We start from the raw sequence: 18,073 nt of genomic DNA, 5'->3' as shown, positions 1-18,073 counted from the left end.
AGGGAACGCGGGGTGCCCAGCACGCCCCGTGTCGTGGGGTGCTGTCTTACCTTTAGGGTGAATTGCAAAGTCCCCGTGGGGACCAGCGTGAGTGAGGGATGCTTAAAGAGGCCACCTGATGGAGGTAGCTGGAAAAGTTTGAAGACTTTCCCGGGACCTGGGTCAACGGTCCACACGTGGGGTGTCGGGAATGAGCCCGTTCCAGTCTCCTCAGGGAGCAGCTCTGGTTTGTGGTGCAGTGTGAGGGGCCCAGGAGCCAACAGGCTGGCAGTGGAGGGGCCACGGGGGGTGGGGCTGTGCGGGGCTGGGCTCACTGAATCCCTTCCTGTTTTCACGGAGGATGTCGGGTGAGGCTTGGCGGGTCACTCAAGGTCACGCCTGGAGTGAGGGTGGCCGGTCAGGTCCCGGCCATGGTCCCTACTTGCGGCACTGGCCTAACTCTCCTCCGCCCCGCCCAGGGGTCCCCATCTTCACTCCAGGCCGGTCTCCTGACAAGGCCAACATGCTTCCAAAACGTCAGTTCCTAATGGCTCTGTGTCACGGCATCTCCCTTCTCAGAGGAAGGCACGGCCGACTTCCGGACCCGGGGGCCTCACGCCCGATCGCCCGAGTCTGTCCTCGGTGTCCTCCTCGACAGGGGCCCCATGATGAGAGCCCTCCACCCAGAAGGGGTCCCTCCTCAGCCAGGAGCTTCGCAGCAATCACGTCACCCAGGGCCCAGGGCGCCAGGCACCCTGGCACTTTCGCAAAAGTTTCCTGAGATGCTAATTTTCAGGAACAAAAGCTGTTGTTGTGGAGGCCGCTTCCTGGAACAGACCTGTCTGAGGCCTCTGGCCTGGGACCAGCGGCTGCACACCTGTGTTCCCGCCCGCGTGGCAGGTGTGGAGACCAAAGTCTTCATCCTTGTCCTGGGGCCCAGGTGACCTCAGCCACCTGCAGGCACTCATGTCAGTGTGACCAGCTTGCCTCCTCCACCTTCCAGCCTCCACGGAGACCTCATGCCAGGGTGACACTGAGAACAAGGAGGAGCTGGTAGCTGTTTAACACCGCGGCCAGCTCCGCAGCAGCAAGGGAGCTGCACCTGGGCAGGGGGTCAGAAGGAGGCGGGGCCGCACCTGGGCAGGTGGTCAGAAAGAGGCGGGGCCGCACCTGGGCAGGTGGTCAGAAGGAGGCGGTCCTATCTTGGGGCTGGCAGTGGGCCTTCCGCAGGTGGTTGTTCAAGTGACCCTGAAGCCTCTCGCCTTCTGAGACGGCCCACACTCTGTCTATAGAGCGTGTAGCTCTCCAAATAAACCTGCCTTTACTTAAAAAAAAAAGTGACCCTGCAGACCCCACAGCCCAGTGGCCTGAGATCTGTCCCTGGGGCTCCCCCAACCCTCCACCTTCCAGGTTGGCAGGATGCAGAGATTCAGTTGTCCTGCACCGCATCCTGCCCCGCATGCCAACACCAGGCTGCCCGGTGTCACCCCCCGCCCGTCTGTGAGGCTGGTCCTGTGTGTACAGGTAGTTCTCCCCACTAGTGAGTCGTTTCAGGAGGGGCTGGTCTACCCTGCCCTTGCTGCTGTCCTCCCAGAAGTCTTTGACTGACCCCTGATGTCGCTCTGTCCTCTGATGGTGTGCGTGTGTGTGCCAGCCTGCAGGCGGCAAAGTCACTGACGCGGTGAACGTTAGACCAGGAAACGAAGACCTGGCTTTTCCGTAGGGACGCCTGCCACCAAGATGCAGACGGCTCCTGGGGTTCCTCGGGTGCAGCCGTTGAAACGGCTCTCGTATGTGATGGGGTCTCATACTTTCATTTTAGCTGTATTTGAAATTCACAAAAACAGTATCACAGGGCATATTCTTTTGTGTCTAGCTTATTATGCAGGAAATATTGTGTTTGTGAGATTCATCCATATTATTTTTAAATTAATTAATTTTTTATTGTGCTACAACATACCTAACATAACATTTACCATCTTGACCACTTTTAAGTGCACAGCTCAGGGGCATCAAGCACATTCACATTGTTGTGCAACCATCACCACATCCGTCTCCAGAACTTTCTCATCTTCCCAAACTCTGTCCCCACTAAACACTAACTCCCCTCCTCCTCCCCCAGCCCCTGAACCCCAGCATCTAATTTCTGTCTCTATGGATTTGACTCCTCTAGGGACCTCATATAAGTGGATCCTACAGGATTTGTCTTTTTTAAAAAAATAAATTTATTTATTTACTTATTTATTTTTGGCTGCTTTGGGTCTTTGTTGCTGTGCGCGGGCTTCCTCTAGTTGTGGCCAGCTGGGGCTACTGTTCGTTGCAGTGCGTGGGCCTCTCATTGCAGTGGCTTCTCTTGTTGCGGAGCACGGGCTCTAGGTGCACGGGCTTCAGTAGTTGTGGTGCCAGGGCTCAGTAGTTGTGTCGCACGGGCTTAGTTGCTCCGCGGCATGTGGGATCTTCCCGGACCAGGGCTCGAACCCGTGTCCCCTGCATTGGCAGACGGATTCTTAACCACTGCGCCACCAGGGACGTCCCAGGATTTGTCTTTTTGTCACTGGCTCGTTTCACTGAGCATAATGTATTTAGGCTCATCCATGTTGAAGACTGTGTCAGATTTTTCTTCCTTTATATGTCTGAATAATATTCCATTGTGAATATTTTATGAATGAATAATATTATATGCCACATTTGGTTCACCTATTTACCTGTCCATGGACATTTGGGTGGTTTCAACCTTTAGGTTATTGTAACTAGTGCTGCTGTGAACATGGGTGTACAAATATCTACTTGAGTCCCTGCTTTCAGTTATTTTGGGTGTATACCCAGATATGTAATAGCTGGATCAAATAAAAATTTTATGTTTCATTTTTTTGTGAAACTGCCATACTGCCGTTTTCCACAGTGGCTGCACTATTTTACATTCCCACTGATGAATTAGGGTTCTAATTTTCTCCACATTGTCATCAACACTTATTTTGTTTTTATAATAGCCATCCTAATGGGTGTGTAGTGATATCTCATTGTGGTTTTGATTTCCATTTCCCTAACGATTATTGATGTTGATCTTCTTTTTTAGTACTAATTGGCCATTTGTATATCTTCTTTGGGAAAATGTCTATTCAAGTCCTTTGCCCATTTTTGAATTGTTTGTTCTTGTTGTCATTGAGTTGTAGAAGTTCTTTATATATTCTGGATATTAATTCCTTATCAGATATAGAATTTGCAAAGATTTTCTCCCATTCTGTGGGTTGCCTTTTCATTCTCTTAATAATGTCCTTTGATGTGCAAAAGTTTTTCATTTTAAGGTAGTCCAGTTTATTTTTTCTTTTATTGCCTGTGCTTTTGGTGTCATATGCAAGAAATCATGGCCAAACCCAAAGTTATGAAGCTTTCCCCTACATTTTACTACACAATGCACAACAACGTGAATGTGCTTAATGCCCCTGAACTGTGCAGTTAAAAATGGTTAAGATGGTAAGAATTTTATAGCTTTAGCTCTTATGTTTGTGCCATTTTGAGTTAATTTTTGTGTGTATGTAAGGTAAGGGTCCACCTTTGTTCTTTTGCATGTGGCGATCCAGTTTTCCCAACACTGTGCACCGTTTGTTGAAATGACTGTTCTTCCCCCATTGAATGGTCTTGGCACCCTAGTCAAAAATCATTTGACTGTAAAAGTGAGGGTTTAATTCTGGTCCCTCTATTCTATTCCATTGTTCTATACATCTGTTTTTATGCCAGTACCACACTGTTTGGATTACTGTAACTTTGTAGTAGGTTTTGAAATCAGGAAATGTGAGTCATCTACCTCTGCCCCTCTTTTCCAAGATCGTTTTAGCTTTTTGGGGGTCCCTGGAGATCCCATAAGAATTTTTAAATGGGCTTTTCTATTTCTTGGGACCCGTATGAATTTTAAGATGGGTTTTTCTATTTCTGCAAAAAAAAAAAAAAAAAACCACCTTTAGGATTTTGATAGGGATTGCAATGAACTGTTGATGGCTTGGGTGGTATTGACATTTTCGCAATGTTAATTCTTCCATTCCACAAACCTGGAATGTGTCTCCATTTATTTGTGTCTTATTTAACTTCTTTTAGCAATGATTTGTAGTTTTCAGTATACTAGTCTTTGTCTCCTTGGTTACGTTTATTTCTAAGTATTTCATTCTTTTTGATGCTATTGTAAATGGTATTGTTTTCATAATTTCCTTTGCGAATTGTTCATTGTTAGTGTACAGAAACACAACAGATTTTTGTGTGCTGATTTCATGTCCTGCAACTTTGCTGAATTCATTTATTAGTACTAACAGGGTTTTTTGGTTTTTTTTTTTTTTTGGTGGGATCTTTAGGTTTTTCTACATGTAAAATCATGCCATCTGTAAACAGAGATAATTTTACTTCTTCCTTTCTAGTTTGGATGGCTTTCATGGGTACATCCACGTTACTGTTTGTCACACAGAGTTGTGGTTGGCCCATTCTCACTGCTGAGTAGCACTCTTTCGTGTGACTGTCCCTCGAGTTATCCTTCTGTCAGTGGACATTAGGCTTCCTTCTGGCTTTTGGGTCTTGCCTGTAGAAGTCCTTTGGTGACTTATAATTCTATTTATTTAGGGGCCCAAAACTAAATATTTACTACTTAATACTAAACAAATATTCAGTACTAAAGAAATAACTAAATATTTAATTAAATATTTAGGAGTAGAATTGCCGGATCCTGAACAGATGTGCTTCTGATGTCATTAAAAACTACCAAAACTGTTTCCAAAGTGGCTGTACCATTTTGCGTTCCCACCGACAACATTTGAGAATTCTCGTTTCACATCCTTGCCAAGGTTGGGTGAGTCAGCCCTTAATTTTAGCTGTTCCAATGGGTGTGAAACAGCAGGACACCTTGGCTTGGATTAACCTCTCTGATGACTAATGATGGTGAGTACCTTTTCATGGGCTCATCGGCCATTCGTGTGCCTTCTTTTGCAAAGTGTCTGTTCTCATTTGCCGCTCATTTTTAATTGCATTGATTTGGCAGCAAGGTCTTCAGAGAGGCCTCTGGAAGACCCCTCCAGGACTCTGGCTTCAGGCCCCGGTGGGATGGGGCACGGAGCTGACTCCCTCCAAAGAGGGGTCTTCTTTCTTGGGGGACACTTCCTAGATTAGAATCCTGGCTCGAGGTCTATTTTTCCTTTCAGCACTTTCCAGGGGCTGTTTCTTGTCCTCTGTCCTCCACTGTTTCTGAGGAAAAGCAATGCCAGGTGTTTCCTGTGTGTGATGTTACCTTTGAGTTTCAGCAGTTTTCCTATGGGCCTGAGAGTGGTTTGCTTTGTACTCATTCTGCCTGGGGTTTGTCAAATGTCTAGAATCCAAAATTGTCTTTCATCAAGTTTGGGGTTATTTTTTGCTGTTGTCCATTATTTCTGTAAATTTTCTGGTTGTTTGTTTGGGGTATGTGTGTGTGTGTGTGTGTGTGTGTGTGTGTGTGTGTGTTTGCTTGTGTCACTCCCTTCTCCCCTTGAAACTCCAATTCAATGTACATCAGGCCTTTGGATCCTGTCCCACAGATTGCTGACGTGCTATTCATTTCTGTAAAAAATATTTTTCTCTTTGTTTTTATAAATAGGATAATTTCTATAGACCTATCTTCAAGTTTGCTGACTTTTCTGTCATCTCCACTCTGCTGTTAAGCCATCCAGTGAGTTTTTAATTTTAGATATTATATAAATTTTATATTATAAAATATTTTATATATAATATTTTATATTAGAAATGTATATATATATATATATATTTGAGTTCTGGGATTTCTCTTCATTTCTTTTTATAGCTTTTATATCTCTGAGGTGTCCCATGTTTTTGTTCTCTTTGAGCATACTTTTCCATCCTATTCCTGAACATACATACTTAGGAATCTGTCTGGTGACTCCAATTCTGGCTCACCAGGGCAGTAGCCTGCGTCTGGGTTGTGTTTCCTTTCATTACGTGTTCGCTGGTTTGGTGTTGTATCTGGATACCGTGAAGGGTGCGGTTTAGATTCTCAATTCTGTTTTGCTACTCCCAAGAGTCCTTGGCAGTCAGTTTCTTGTCTGGCTCTGTTCCCTCCGTGTGGTGGGTCAGAAGTGTCTGTCCATCCTTTCGGGCCTGGCTGGGCTGCAGGTCTATCCTCCCACGGGGAACCAGGAGCTGCAGGGACTCAGGGCCTGCCCTCCATGGCACTCTCCCTCCTAGGGTCCCCTTTCCTCCCCAGCTGGTTCTTTAGGCCAGGAAGCCCCAGAGTTCCTGTCGAGTGTAGCCACCCAGCCTGAGCCGAACAGGGCCCGTGCTCAGACAGAAAGCTGCTTAACAAAAAGTGGAAAGTCAGCCAGCGCTATTTTCGTCCCCCAAGGCCAACTTCTCTCCAGTTTCTGCTGTCTGTTGGTCACTCTCCAGTACCTTTGGAGAGTTGTTTTTATATTTTCTGCAGACTTCTCAGTTACTCTGTGTGAGTGGTGGGGATGGTCTGATGGCAGCGACTGTGTTCCTGGCAGCAGGGCCTGGACTCGTGTGTCTGATGGGTCAGGATGACACAGATGGTCGTCGGGCAGGGCAGGAGCAGCGTGACCCGGTACGAGGCTGCTGCGATAATCCAGGTGGGAGGAGGTGGCGGCTTGGACCAGGGGGCAGCAGTGGGGCGGGTGAAGGGGGTCGGATTCTGTTTTGAAAAGAGAGTCGAGGATGTGCTGAGGGTTGGATGAGGATATGGGAGAGACGGGCCTGAGGACTTAAGCGTGTGTGTGGCGCTGGCCTCCACCCTCTTTTCCTCCCGCATTTGGAAGCTAGGAAATGTCTCTGGGGGCTTCCCTGGTGGCGCAGTGGTTAAGAATCCGCCTGCCAATGCAGGGGACACGGGTTCAAGCCCTGGTCCGGGAAGACCCCACATGCCGCAGAGCAACTGAGCCCGCGCGCCACAACTATTGAGCCCGCATGCCACAACTACTGAAGCCTGTGTGCCTAGAGCCCGTGCTCTGCAACAAGAGAAGCCACCGCAATGAGAAGCCCGTGCACCGCAATGAAGAGTAGCCCCAGCTTGACCCAACTAGAGAAAGCCCGCGTGAAGCAACGAAGACCCAACGCAGCCAATAATTAAAAAAAAAAAAAGTCTGCCCGAGTGACTGGGAAGATGCAAGAGCGCGGGTGAAGCCGGGTCTGCTCTAGACGCAGGAGTGGACGTCAGTGGACGTGCAGAGCTGGCGGTGCTGGGCGCTCTGGGGACGGCGGGAAGGCTGCACCACAGAGTAGGTTCCAGAGCCACTGCCTGGCCCTGTGCTTGAAGCCATGAGGTGTGCAGGGTCCCTGTGGGGCTGAGCGTGGAGAGGAGGTGATGCATGACGACTCCTGGGCTTTTTGCACGGAAGCACCTGAGACTCGGGTGGAGTGAGGGGTCCAGGGCTGCCACTTCCTGGCGGGGAGGCCCCGGGCAAGCCGCGCGGAGTGTCAGGGCACCCTGGGAAGGAACTGGAGTAAAACATCGTCTCACAAGGCCTTCGAGAGGAAGAACGGGATGGGGCAGTGTACGTGTGAGAGTGATCTGGGCACAGCCGAGGACCGTGTAAGTGGACAAGTCACTTCCAGGCGGCTTGAGCCAGAGCCAGGCCCTGGCCCTGGCCCTCCGGCCACGAGGTGAGCCCCTGGGCGAGCCTTTCCCCCCACTGGGTCCCCCCGACCCTCGGACTCCTGGAGCTCGGGGAATCTGCTGCTGGGCCGTGAGCCCCCGAGCCTGCCCACCGCCCTGCCCCTGCCAGGTCTGGTGCCCCTAAGTTCAGGCTGTTTGGGGATAGCCATGGGGGTGGGGGAACACCTGGTATGACCCATCTCAGAGAGGGCTGCTTGTGCCACTTAGAAGCGGCCAGGGCTCCCTGCACCACCCAGGCACACTCGGGGGACCCCCAGCCTCATTTCAGGCCAAGGGGGTCCGAGCAGTGTGGCCGGGGACCAGTCCTCCGAGGCCCCTCCCCCAAGTGTTTTTCTGACATTATCCCAGCAAGGCCAGGTGGCGTCCGTCCATCGCAGGCTTGGTGACGTGGGCAGAAAGAGGCTGCAAAAACACTGACTTTGGAAAATGCCGGCACCTCAGGGAGCCTGGCTGCCTGGGGCAGAAAGCGGCCGAAGTCCCTCTGAGGACAGAGGGCATGGGTGGGGTCGCGCTTGGCCTGAGTCCCCCACCTGCAGAGCATTCAGTTTGCAGAGGCCACTCACAGGAGCCAAGCTCCGTTTGCTCCTCCGCAGTTGGAATGAAAGGCTCCGAGTGAGGGGTCCCTGGCCGGTCCCCCCACGGCAGCTCCCGGGTCACGTGTGTGTCCTTGGCCGGAGCCTGCATCCGGACAGGCAGACAGTGGGAGGGCGATGGGGAGGTGGGCACAGAAAGCAGCCTGGCCGCCCCCCTCCCTCCCCAGCGCCCTTACCCTGGTCTCCGCAGGTTGGGCTGCCAGAGAGCATGCCGGGCGCCCGCTTAAGCTCCACTGTCAGATGATGAATAATATTTTAGTACAAGCATGGCCTATATTGCGGGCATCTGTATTTTTATTTGCTGAATCTGGCAATCCCATCCCAGGGGCCCGAGCTCTAAACCCCATTCTCTCCTCCCCCCCACATGCCGTCGGTGGGCTCCCCATCCTAGGGGACCTTCCCTGCAATGTCCCCACGTCTGTCTGTCTCTCCCTCCAGTCCCAGCTCTAGCTGCACCCCCCACCTGTCTCTGGCCCTGTAACGCTGCGTGGTGACCCTCAGAGGCCTGTCCACCTCACTAGCCCTCCAGGGGGCGGTGCTGTAGTGCGTGAGCCACCTGCCTCAGCCGGCGTCTGCACCCAGATGGGCCACCCACCCCCATTCACCAACCCCCATGCATCACCTTCCAGGGCCCCCGGTGGGCTGGGTGCTGGGGAAACGGTGAGGAGGCCGTCCATGGCCCTGGGGACTGGGTCCGTGGGTGGGGTGGACAGGCCAGGGCTAACGCCTCCCTGTGTCACGGTCCTCGCCCTCAATGCCACTGTGCAGGGTCACTACTCCAGGGCCCTTGCCACGGCCTGGAGCCCCAGATACCCGGCTCCCTCCATGCCCCGTTCATTCTGGAACTCTGAGCCCGGCACCTCTTATGAGGCTGAGTTTGGGGGGTGCAGCTCAAGCTCAGGGAGAAAGCAACACAGAGGCGACGGGTGGGCCTGGGGCTCCGGGGCTGTGGGTCCCATGAGGTCGGCTGGCGGGGCCTTCCTTGCCTCCAAGAAGGTGACCTTTTTCCCGGGCATGGCCAAGGTCCCCTCCACCTCATGGGCCAAACCCGGCCCTAGTGCTGACCGGACACTGGCTTTGAAATGCCCGTCTTTAAGAGCAGCACGGAGGGCCAGATCTCAGGACGCGGCCTCAGAGCATCCAGCCCCTGACCATCCACTGACCGCGAGGGAGGAAAGGCCATTGCCCTGGCTCCTGGCTCAGAGCACAGACACCGAGATTGATTATTTAATTGGGGCATTTGCGTGTCAGACTCTTTGCTGGGTGCTGAGAATACAGTGATGGCCAAGCAGGCCCAGACCCACCCTTGTAACTCACGGCTCCCGCTCAACTGTCTCAGCAGCAGGAATCACGCCAAGGCAGTGCTGGGGTCACGTGGTCTGTCGGCGGTGTTCCAGGCGCTCCACACGTATCCACTGACTTAATCCCTGCCATGACAACCTTTCGGTGTAGGTGCTCTTATTATCCGCAATTGCGGGTGTGGAAACTGAGGCACAGAGAGGCCCAGAACCATGGCCAAGATCACACAGCTGGTAGGTGGCAGTCTGCTCCAGCATCCTGCAGGTGCCAGAGGGCAGGAGGGTAAAGGCAGCCCCAGCGCACAAACATCACTGGTGAGGGCAGGTAAAGGGGTTGAAGTTTCCGTGTTTCCACCTACTGGGAGTCAGGGCCGACGAAACATGAGCTATTTTCTCGCCCAGGAGATCAGGTCTGAGACACACCTGGTTGTGGGGAGGTGGCACCTGGGGCGTGGAGGGCAGAGCCACTTGGGGTGAGATGCATACACCCAGCCTCCGGGCCAGTGGAAAAGTAGGCCAAAGGCGCCAGTGCTCGTGGATGGACACACACAGAAGTACAGAGACCACCCCAACAAGAACTGCGAGAGGAGGGGACGAGGGGGGATCTAGTTATACTGTAGCTACAATTAAGTTGGGCCCTCCTTTTTTAAAAACAAAACAAAACAAAACAAATCATCTATTTATTGATTGATTGATTGATTTGGCTGTGCGGGTCTTGGTTGTGGCATGCGGGATCTTTTTAGTAGCGGCATGTGGGCTTCTTAGTTGCGGCATGCATGTGGGATCTAGTTCCCCGACCAGGGATCGAACCCAGGCCCCCTGCATTGGGAGCACAGAGTCTCACCCACTGGACCACCAGGGAAGTCCCCTGGGTCCTCCTTACAGCTCTAACTGGTGTCCGGCAACCTGGTCCTCTATGTCCTCCCGGTGAGGGGCAGAGCTGGGAGGTGGCAGAGATTCGAGCTCCTGGGACTGGGAACAGCTCCTTGGGTTGGGGAGCTGGGTGGGCGGGCACCCCAGAGCCCCTCTGTGGGCAGTTTCAGGTCAGACGTGCGGGACCTGCTGTCCTCTATGGTCTCTGGCTGCAGCCATGTCAGTGGGTTTCCTCCGACCTCCAGGGACGACCCGGCCATGAGTTTAGCAGGTCTGCTGGGCCCTTCGGCCCATCCTCCGCATGCACCACATCATGCCCACGCTGCCCTGGTCCCGCGGCCGCACCAAGTTTGGTGGCTGCAGGAGCCCCAAATGCCCTGAGGGGCCCTGGCCTTTCTGTGCCCCCGGCTCACTGCGGGGGGTGGGGGGGTGAAGATGTGATTCCAGGCACGTTTCTTGGGAATGACTGAAAAATCTGAGCTTCAGGGGGGCTTTGAAAGCGGACACCAGGTGGGCACACAGTGCCAACGTGCCCGGGTGGAGGTGCAGCTGGCCTTTCCCAGCGGAGGGTCTGCCGGCTTCATGCAGGGACGGTGCCAGGCCTGGGAGTGACACTGGCTGATTCAGGATGGGGACCTTTGGGTGAGCTGACCTTGCCCAGTCCCCTCCCACCCCCCGCACGAGCTCCCCACGCCGCCCACCTGAATCGCTGGACAGGACCTGGCTGCTGCTTTGCCGAGCTCTGCGGGGTTGGGGTCTCGTCCCCCTCCCCGGTGCCCCTTGCTCCTGGACCTGCCTCTCCTGGCTGCGTGCATGTTTGCCTGTGGGGTTGGCGGCCAGGCCCTTCTCCTCCGCCCCCTTTCTAGCAGCGGGCCCTGCCGGGAGGCGTCCCAAGCTCGGACGTGGTAGCAGGAGGTCAGCCCGCGCGCACTGGGACCACTGGCCTCTATTTTCTGGTCTCTCTACCTCCACACCCAGGGCTTTGTGCCTGGAGGGGAAGGGCACAAGGGTACCTCCTCTCCCCTCGGTCCCACCCAAGCGGGGCCCGGCCCTCTGTGTCCTGCTGCCGCTCTGCCCGGAGACTCCGCTGGGCCCGGGTCGTGTCTGGACAAAACCCACAGGGGGATCCCTCCTCCTGCCCTCTGCCAGCTGAGGCCAAGAAAGAAGGACGCTACCTTCCGGAGAGGAAATCTCGGGGGATCCGGGGTGAAAGAGGACGGCCACGTGCATGGACGCCTCTTGCCCGGCTGGGTGCGGCGGGGGCGGCCGCCCTTCCTTCAGGTCCTCCCCCGGCCGGCCCTGCGCTCTGACCCTCCCCGCTTAGCTGGACTCCAGAGCTGCCCCCGCCCCTGGGCTCCCCACACCCACGCTGGACAGGCAGAGTCCCATCCAGTGGTGAGTCACACTGCTCTGCGGGGTGGGTCCTGGGGACCCCCGCTCACAGGTCCAGGAGACTCAGGACGTCGACGCCCCGGCCCCTGCTGGCCCCGGCCTGCAAAACTGCCGCTGGAGTCCCCAGCGATGGCCCTGGGTGCGTGGCTCGGGCCCCCGCCGCCTTGGCGGTAGGCACCTTCGGGTGGGCGTCTGGGTGTAAAGATCACCGATGTGACAGGGGCCGCGTGGGGCGGGGTGTGCAGTTATCGGGGTTACCGATGTTCTTTCCTCCTGAAAACAAAATCTTTTGTAATCATAGCAAGTGGAATGAATATAGACGCTGAGAATGTTCCTGCTTAAGAACCCGCTGGCATTCTGGGGCGACTGCATGTCTTTTCTACCTACTGTCCTCGAGCCAGCTTACTTAGTTTTTTGTAAGTTGAAGTATAGTTGATTTACAATGTTTCAGGTGTACGGCAACGTGATTCAGTTATATATATATATATATATATATTCTTCTTCAGATTATTTTTCCATTATAGGTTATTACAAGGTATTGAGTATAGTCCTCTGTGTTATACAGTAGGTCCTTGTTGTTTATCTACTTTATATATAGTAGCGTGTATCTGTGAATCCCAAATTGCCGATTTATCTCCCCCACTATCCTCTTTGGTAACCATAAGTTTGTTTTCTATGTCTGTGAGTCTATTTCTATTTTATAAATAAGTTCATTTGTATTATTTCTTTAGATTCCATATATAAGTGATATCATTTATAATTTTTGTCTTCCTCTGTCTGACTTACTTCACTTAGTATGATAATTTCCAGGTCCATCCATGTTGCTGCAAATGGCGTTATTTCATTCTTTTATGGCTGGATAGTGTTCCATTGTATATAATTACCACATCTTCTTTACCCACTCATCTGTCGATGGACACTTGGGTTGCTTCCATGTCTTGGCTACTGTAGATAGTGCTGCAATGAGCATTGGGGTGCATGTATCTTTTCGAGTTAGAGTTTTCTCTGGATACATGCCCAGGGGCTCTGACCCCTGGACGGTGGGGCCCAGCTTCCCTGCCCGCTGCACCTGTTACCTTGTCCATCTGGGGGTCTCTGGGTTTGGGTCGGCAGTAGCCCGCCGGCCAGCCCCAGCCCCAGCCCCGCGCTGAGCTCCAGAGCCTGGCGCAGACGGCCAGGGCCCTGGAGACTCTCCGCTCTGGGCTCAGCTCGCCTCTGAGGCTCCCCCTGGGGTGGGTGGTGCTTCCCTGTGGCCCAGGGTCGTCAGCACCTCCCAAGCATCAATGTGGGCGGCCCTGTTCTCCCCAGACGCCAGCCTTCCGCACCAGCGGGCCCCGGCCATGGCCCAGCAGGCTGGACCGAGCTTCCGGACAGGGAGCAGGAGGCCGGCCTGGCCATGAGCGTGCGGGGTGCCCCTGGCCCCCTGCCCATCCGGATGGAGCCTCTTTGTCCCAGCATCTGGTTCCTCTGGAAGGGACACAAAACTCTCCGTCCCCACAGCCTGGAGCCCTGGTCCTCGTGCAGCCCGACTCAGCGATCATGAGCAGACACCGGTGCTGGGCGGGGCTGGTCCCTGAGGGAAGAGCCCTTGGGGTTTGGGGCCGGCCCTCGGTCCTCTCCTGCTGCCCCCAGCCGTGGCCGTCAGCCTTTGCCCCATCCTGGGGTTTCGGGCGCAGCCGGCCGTGGGGAGGGTCTCCGGCGGTGCTCGCCTGCGGAGGGCGGGGTGGGCACCAGCCGCTCCTCAGCCTGGGGCGCCCCCTCGCCCGGCCCGGGGGCTCCCACTCGAGCTGCACTGCAGGCGGGTAGGCGTTTATGGAGCGTGTGTGGGTAGTTTGGCTCCTGTTCAGAGGGGAGGGGGGAGGCGGGGTAACCCTGGGAGGGGGGCAGAGGGTCTGGGAGGCAGGGGCACTGGGGTGGTGGAGCTGCCCCGTCCAGTGGGTCAGGGGAGGAGCCTGGTAACATTTTCCCGGTTGACTCGGAAGGAAGGACAAACTCTCTCTCTCTTTATTATTATTTTTTTTATATTTTATTGGAAATACATTTCTTTTTTTATTATTATTTATTTTTGGCTGTGTTGGGTCTTCGTTGCTGTGCGTGGGCTTTCTTTTTAGTTGCAGTGAGCAGGGGCTACTCTTCACTGCCGTGCGTGGGCTTCTCATTGTGGCGGCCTCTCTCGTCTTGGAGCACCGGCTCTAGGTGCATGGGCTCTAGAGTGCAGGCTCAGTAGTTGTGGCGCACGGGCCTAGCTGCTCTGCAGCATGTGGGATCTTCCTGAACCAGGGCTCGAACCCGTGTCCCCTGCATTAGCAGGCGGATTCCTAACCACTGCGCCAGCAGGGAAGCCTCATTCTCTCTCTTTTTAACCTTTTTTTTGAGAGAACTGAGGACTCACATGCAGGTGTGAGAACGAATACAGACAGCTCCCGGGTCCCTTTGTCCACTCTCCCCCCTGCTGACCTCCTGCGTGGCTGTGGGGCAGCACCCCACCTGGACGCTGGCGTTGGTACCACCCGCGCTCATGCAGATCCCTCGACACGGGCGCTGCGGGTGTGAGTGTGTATTTCGTGCCGGGCTCCCGCGTCTGCCGCAGCCCAGATACAGAACCTTCCATCCCCACGAGAACACCCTTCTCCTCTGGCCCCTCCCGCCCCTAGCCCCTGAAATCACTGCAGTTTTGCCACCTGGAGATTGTTGTGTGAACGGAATCCCACAGGGCAGCCTTGAAACCCATCGTCCTGCCCCTTTCCCGTGGAGCTGTGTCCGCTGCGTGGCTGGACCACACTTTGTTCAGCCGCTCGCCTGCTGGGGGGCACGGGCTGTCGCAGCTGGGGCAGGACGCACAGGTGTGCAGAGGCTTTTGTGTGGACCCGTTTTCACGTCTCGTGGGTGGATGCCCAGTGGACGATCACTTTTAACCCACGAAATAACCGTGGGCTGTTGGGACCCCCCATGTATTCACCAAGACGTGGGGTGAGGGCAGGGATCACGTGTCTCCGAGGGACAGCTGAGCGGGGAGCGGGGAGAGGCAGGACCTGGTTGGCTACCTTAGGACCCGCCCCCCAAACCTCACAGATGCTCATCAGAGGTGCCCGAGGGCCCCCGCTTCTCAGATGAGGTGCTCCAGAGGGGCAGTCCCTGGGGAAGGAGAGGTGGTCTTATTTGGGGGGGGGCTGGTTCCTGAGGAGGGAGGCCAGCTGGAGAAGGAGCCTGTGTGGGGTGGATGGTGCCCGCCCACCACCCCCCCCCCCCACCTAAATACGTCCACGTTCAGATCTCAGCGTCTGGAACCGGTGAACAGGACCTTATCTGGAAAAAGATCCTTTGCAGATGGGATTAGGGTGAGGCTATTGAGACGAGGTCATCCTGGATAAACCCGGTGGGCCCTCCACCAATGGCTGGTGTCCTCACAAGAGACAGAAGACGAGAGACACGGCCACAGAGCAGAAGCCGTGTGACCACGGAGCTGAGACTGGGGTGATGCGGCCACGAGCCCGAGGAGCTGGACGCAGCAGGAAGGACCCTCCCCGGAGCCTCCAGAGGGAGCTCAGCCCTGCCCACACCTGGATTTCAGACTTCTGGGCTCCAGAACTGCAACAAGAGAATAAACTTCTGTTGTCTGGAGCCCCTGTTTGGGGTCCAGTGTTACGGCCGCCTCAGGACAGGGATACGGGGCATGTTTGCTGAGGCCCCACCCCCCCAGGAGGCTCCCTGTTATGTGGCAGGAGAACCCCGCGGGCAGGGTGAGGGATAGGCTTGGAGAAGCGGCCTCCCCCCTCCATCGGGCTTCCTCTGCCACCCTGGCCGCCCGACCATCCCCCAGCCGAGCTCATGCTCCGGAAGGCCTGGGTGGGCTCCTCTATCTCCTGTGCTTTCTACAAGGATCTGGGGAGACAGCCGGCCTCTCAGACGAGGTCTCGCGGGGGTCCCCGCCCCACCCCAGGTCCTGGGCTCCCGCGGAGGCCGGGCTGAGGGGACGCCCCCTGGAGCTTCTCGCTTGCCCAGGCTGCTGGCTGGAAGGCAGTGAGGCCTACTGCTGTTGCTGAGGTTGACGATATTTTCTGGGCCGAGTCCGTGTGATTTGCAGATTTTTTCAAATCTGTCCAGGAAGCTGGGTTTCAGCTCTGGGAACCGTCCTGAGGACAGAACAGCAGGGGTCAGGATCCCTCACCGGCCATTTGGGACCGTGTGGGGAGTGGACAGCGTGGCGGGTGCCCGGTGGGGCGGCGGAGGCACCTGGGCCCGGTCCACACCCGCCCCGAGACACGATGGGCTGTGGGCAGCCTGGCCGTGGCGACCTCGGGGCGTGTCGAGACCCCCTGGGATGGGGCTGTGTTCAGAGTAGGGGCCCCGGGGCCCGGCCCTGCCCTGTCCCGCGGACGGCGGCTGTACCGTAGAGCGCCAGCACTTGCGTCTCCGTCCCGTTCCTGAAGTTCCACAGGAGGAAGGTCACGTTCCACAGGTAGTCGGCCTCCAAGACCTGCAGCCAGTTCTCCCCCAAGTCTGCATGGAAGCTCTGCTCAGCCTTGCCCAGGCCCCCGCCAGTGCCCGCATCCCCCGGAGGCCATGGGCACGGACCCTTGTGGGTGGAGGGGCGGGTGGAGACCCCCACCGCCCCCAAGGGCCCACCCAGGCTCGCCTCCCCGAACCCTGGGCTGGCTCTCCCGCCTCCCCAGGGGCCTGGGCGGGGAGGTGGGTGGAGCCCGTGCCCTTACAGGCCAGGCCCACTCCTCTCACTACGGGGTCAGCAGTCAAGAGGCCTCACAAAATCCCCTAAATCAGAGCTCACTAGGAGTGGGGCCGTCAGACAAGGCAGAACCCGCGTTCACGTACAGGTGATGGTGTATTCTCCACTCTTGTCCATTTTATCACAGACCATGGCCACATCCACGCCCTCGGTATGCAACCTGGAAACCAACGGGGTGATGCCCGCAGCGGGACTCCACCCGAAAGTGGTGTGACCGGCTCCTTCCATCCCTCCAGCCTCGTCCCCACGCCCTCTGCACCCCTACCCCGGCCTCAGCACTCTGCTGCCCCCCACCCAATGCCCCCAGCCCCGCATGCAGCACCCCCAGATGGCCAGAAGCTGATCCACACGGGTGGATGGGGGCATCCGTCCCCCCCAGTTCCAGAGAATGTGGGCACACTCACATGAAGTGGAAGCTGAACTTCAGGCCACCATTTTCTAAGCTTTCGATACTCTACATGAAGACCCTCAGATCCCCGTCTTCTTCCATCTGCCTCATGTCGTCTGCGGCCATGGAGATAGAACACCAGGTCCCCAAACCTGGAGACAGAGGCTGCGGTGGGTGTGCGAGCCCATGGGGCATCCTGGACTTCTGCCTCCCTCCTCGGGCCAGACTCTGGGCGTATGGCTCCCAACCAGGGACCCGTCTGCCCTGCCAGGGACCCCTCTGCCCCCCCAAGGAACCCCTCTGTCCCCCAAGGAACCCCTCTGCCCCCCAAGGGACCCCTCTGCCCTCCCAGGGACCCCTCTGCCCCCTAAGGAACCCCTCTGCCCCCCAATGGACCCTTCTGCCCTCCCAGTGACCCCTCTGCCCCCCAAAGGACCCCTCTGCCCCCCAAGGACCCCTCTGCCCTCCTGGGGACCCCTCTGCACTCCAGGCTGCTGTTGCAGCTGGGGGTGAGAGCCTCAGGAACAGCAACCTGTCACAGGTCAAAGACCCCAGGTGGAGGCAGGGCAGGTGCCCTGCAGCCAAGCCCCCGGGGAAGGCCCAGGACCTCAGCCCCACCTTGGAGATGTCATGGTTTCTCCGCACGATTCTCTGGAGGTTGAAGTCCTGGGCGGAGACCAGGCTCAGCTCCAGGCTCAGCAGGAGCAGTGCCATGCCCTCTGGTGGGTGCCCGCCCTGAGGCCTGCCCCCTCTATCCCCCTTCCTGCGCTGTGGTTTCTGGCCACAGTCTTCCGTGTCCTCCGCACAGGCCGCTGCTTGCTGGGAACACGGCCAAAAGCCGCCGCAGCCACCCCCGCTTCTCACAGTGTCCTCCCTCAGCGACAGCTGGCCCTGGAATCTGCCCGGATGGGAGTCCGGCTGGGTCTGAAGCTGCAAAGGGAAGTGGGGACAGGGAAGCGTCTTGGCCTGAAGCCCCACCGGCTGCAGAGGCGAGTGACGCTGGGGCCTCTCGGAGCTGTAGGACGTGGGCAGCAGAGGACGCTGCCCTTGGAGGGGTCACTCCTGCCCCTTCCAGCCCGGCCCGGCCTGGGTGCTCCTATTTGAGAGCATTGATGTGCCCGGGCAGCCACGCGTGCAGGTCGGGGTCCT

General features: G+C 56.2%; 1 protein-coding gene across 1 annotated transcript; it reads right to left on the bottom strand.

The window, feature by feature from the left end:
• Positions 1 to 11,838: 11,838 nt before the first annotated feature.
• On the bottom strand, positions 11,839 to 17,640 carry LCN9 (lipocalin 9). The gene is given in 6 exon segments (XM_057549185.1): positions 11,839 to 11,984; positions 15,728 to 15,925; positions 16,182 to 16,292; positions 16,623 to 16,696; positions 16,941 to 17,072; positions 17,538 to 17,640. Coding segments are annotated over 6 exon segments (762 nt in total). The 5' UTR covers positions 17,639 to 17,640.
• Between the last annotated feature and the right edge of the window lie 433 nt (positions 17,641 to 18,073).

This window comes from Balaenoptera acutorostrata, chromosome 6, assembly GCF_949987535.1.
Source record: "Balaenoptera acutorostrata chromosome 6, mBalAcu1.1, whole genome shotgun sequence".
In the NCBI taxonomy this organism is placed as follows: domain Eukaryota; kingdom Metazoa; phylum Chordata; class Mammalia; order Artiodactyla; family Balaenopteridae; genus Balaenoptera; species Balaenoptera acutorostrata.
This window is presented reverse-complemented; position numbering and strand designations above follow the sequence as displayed.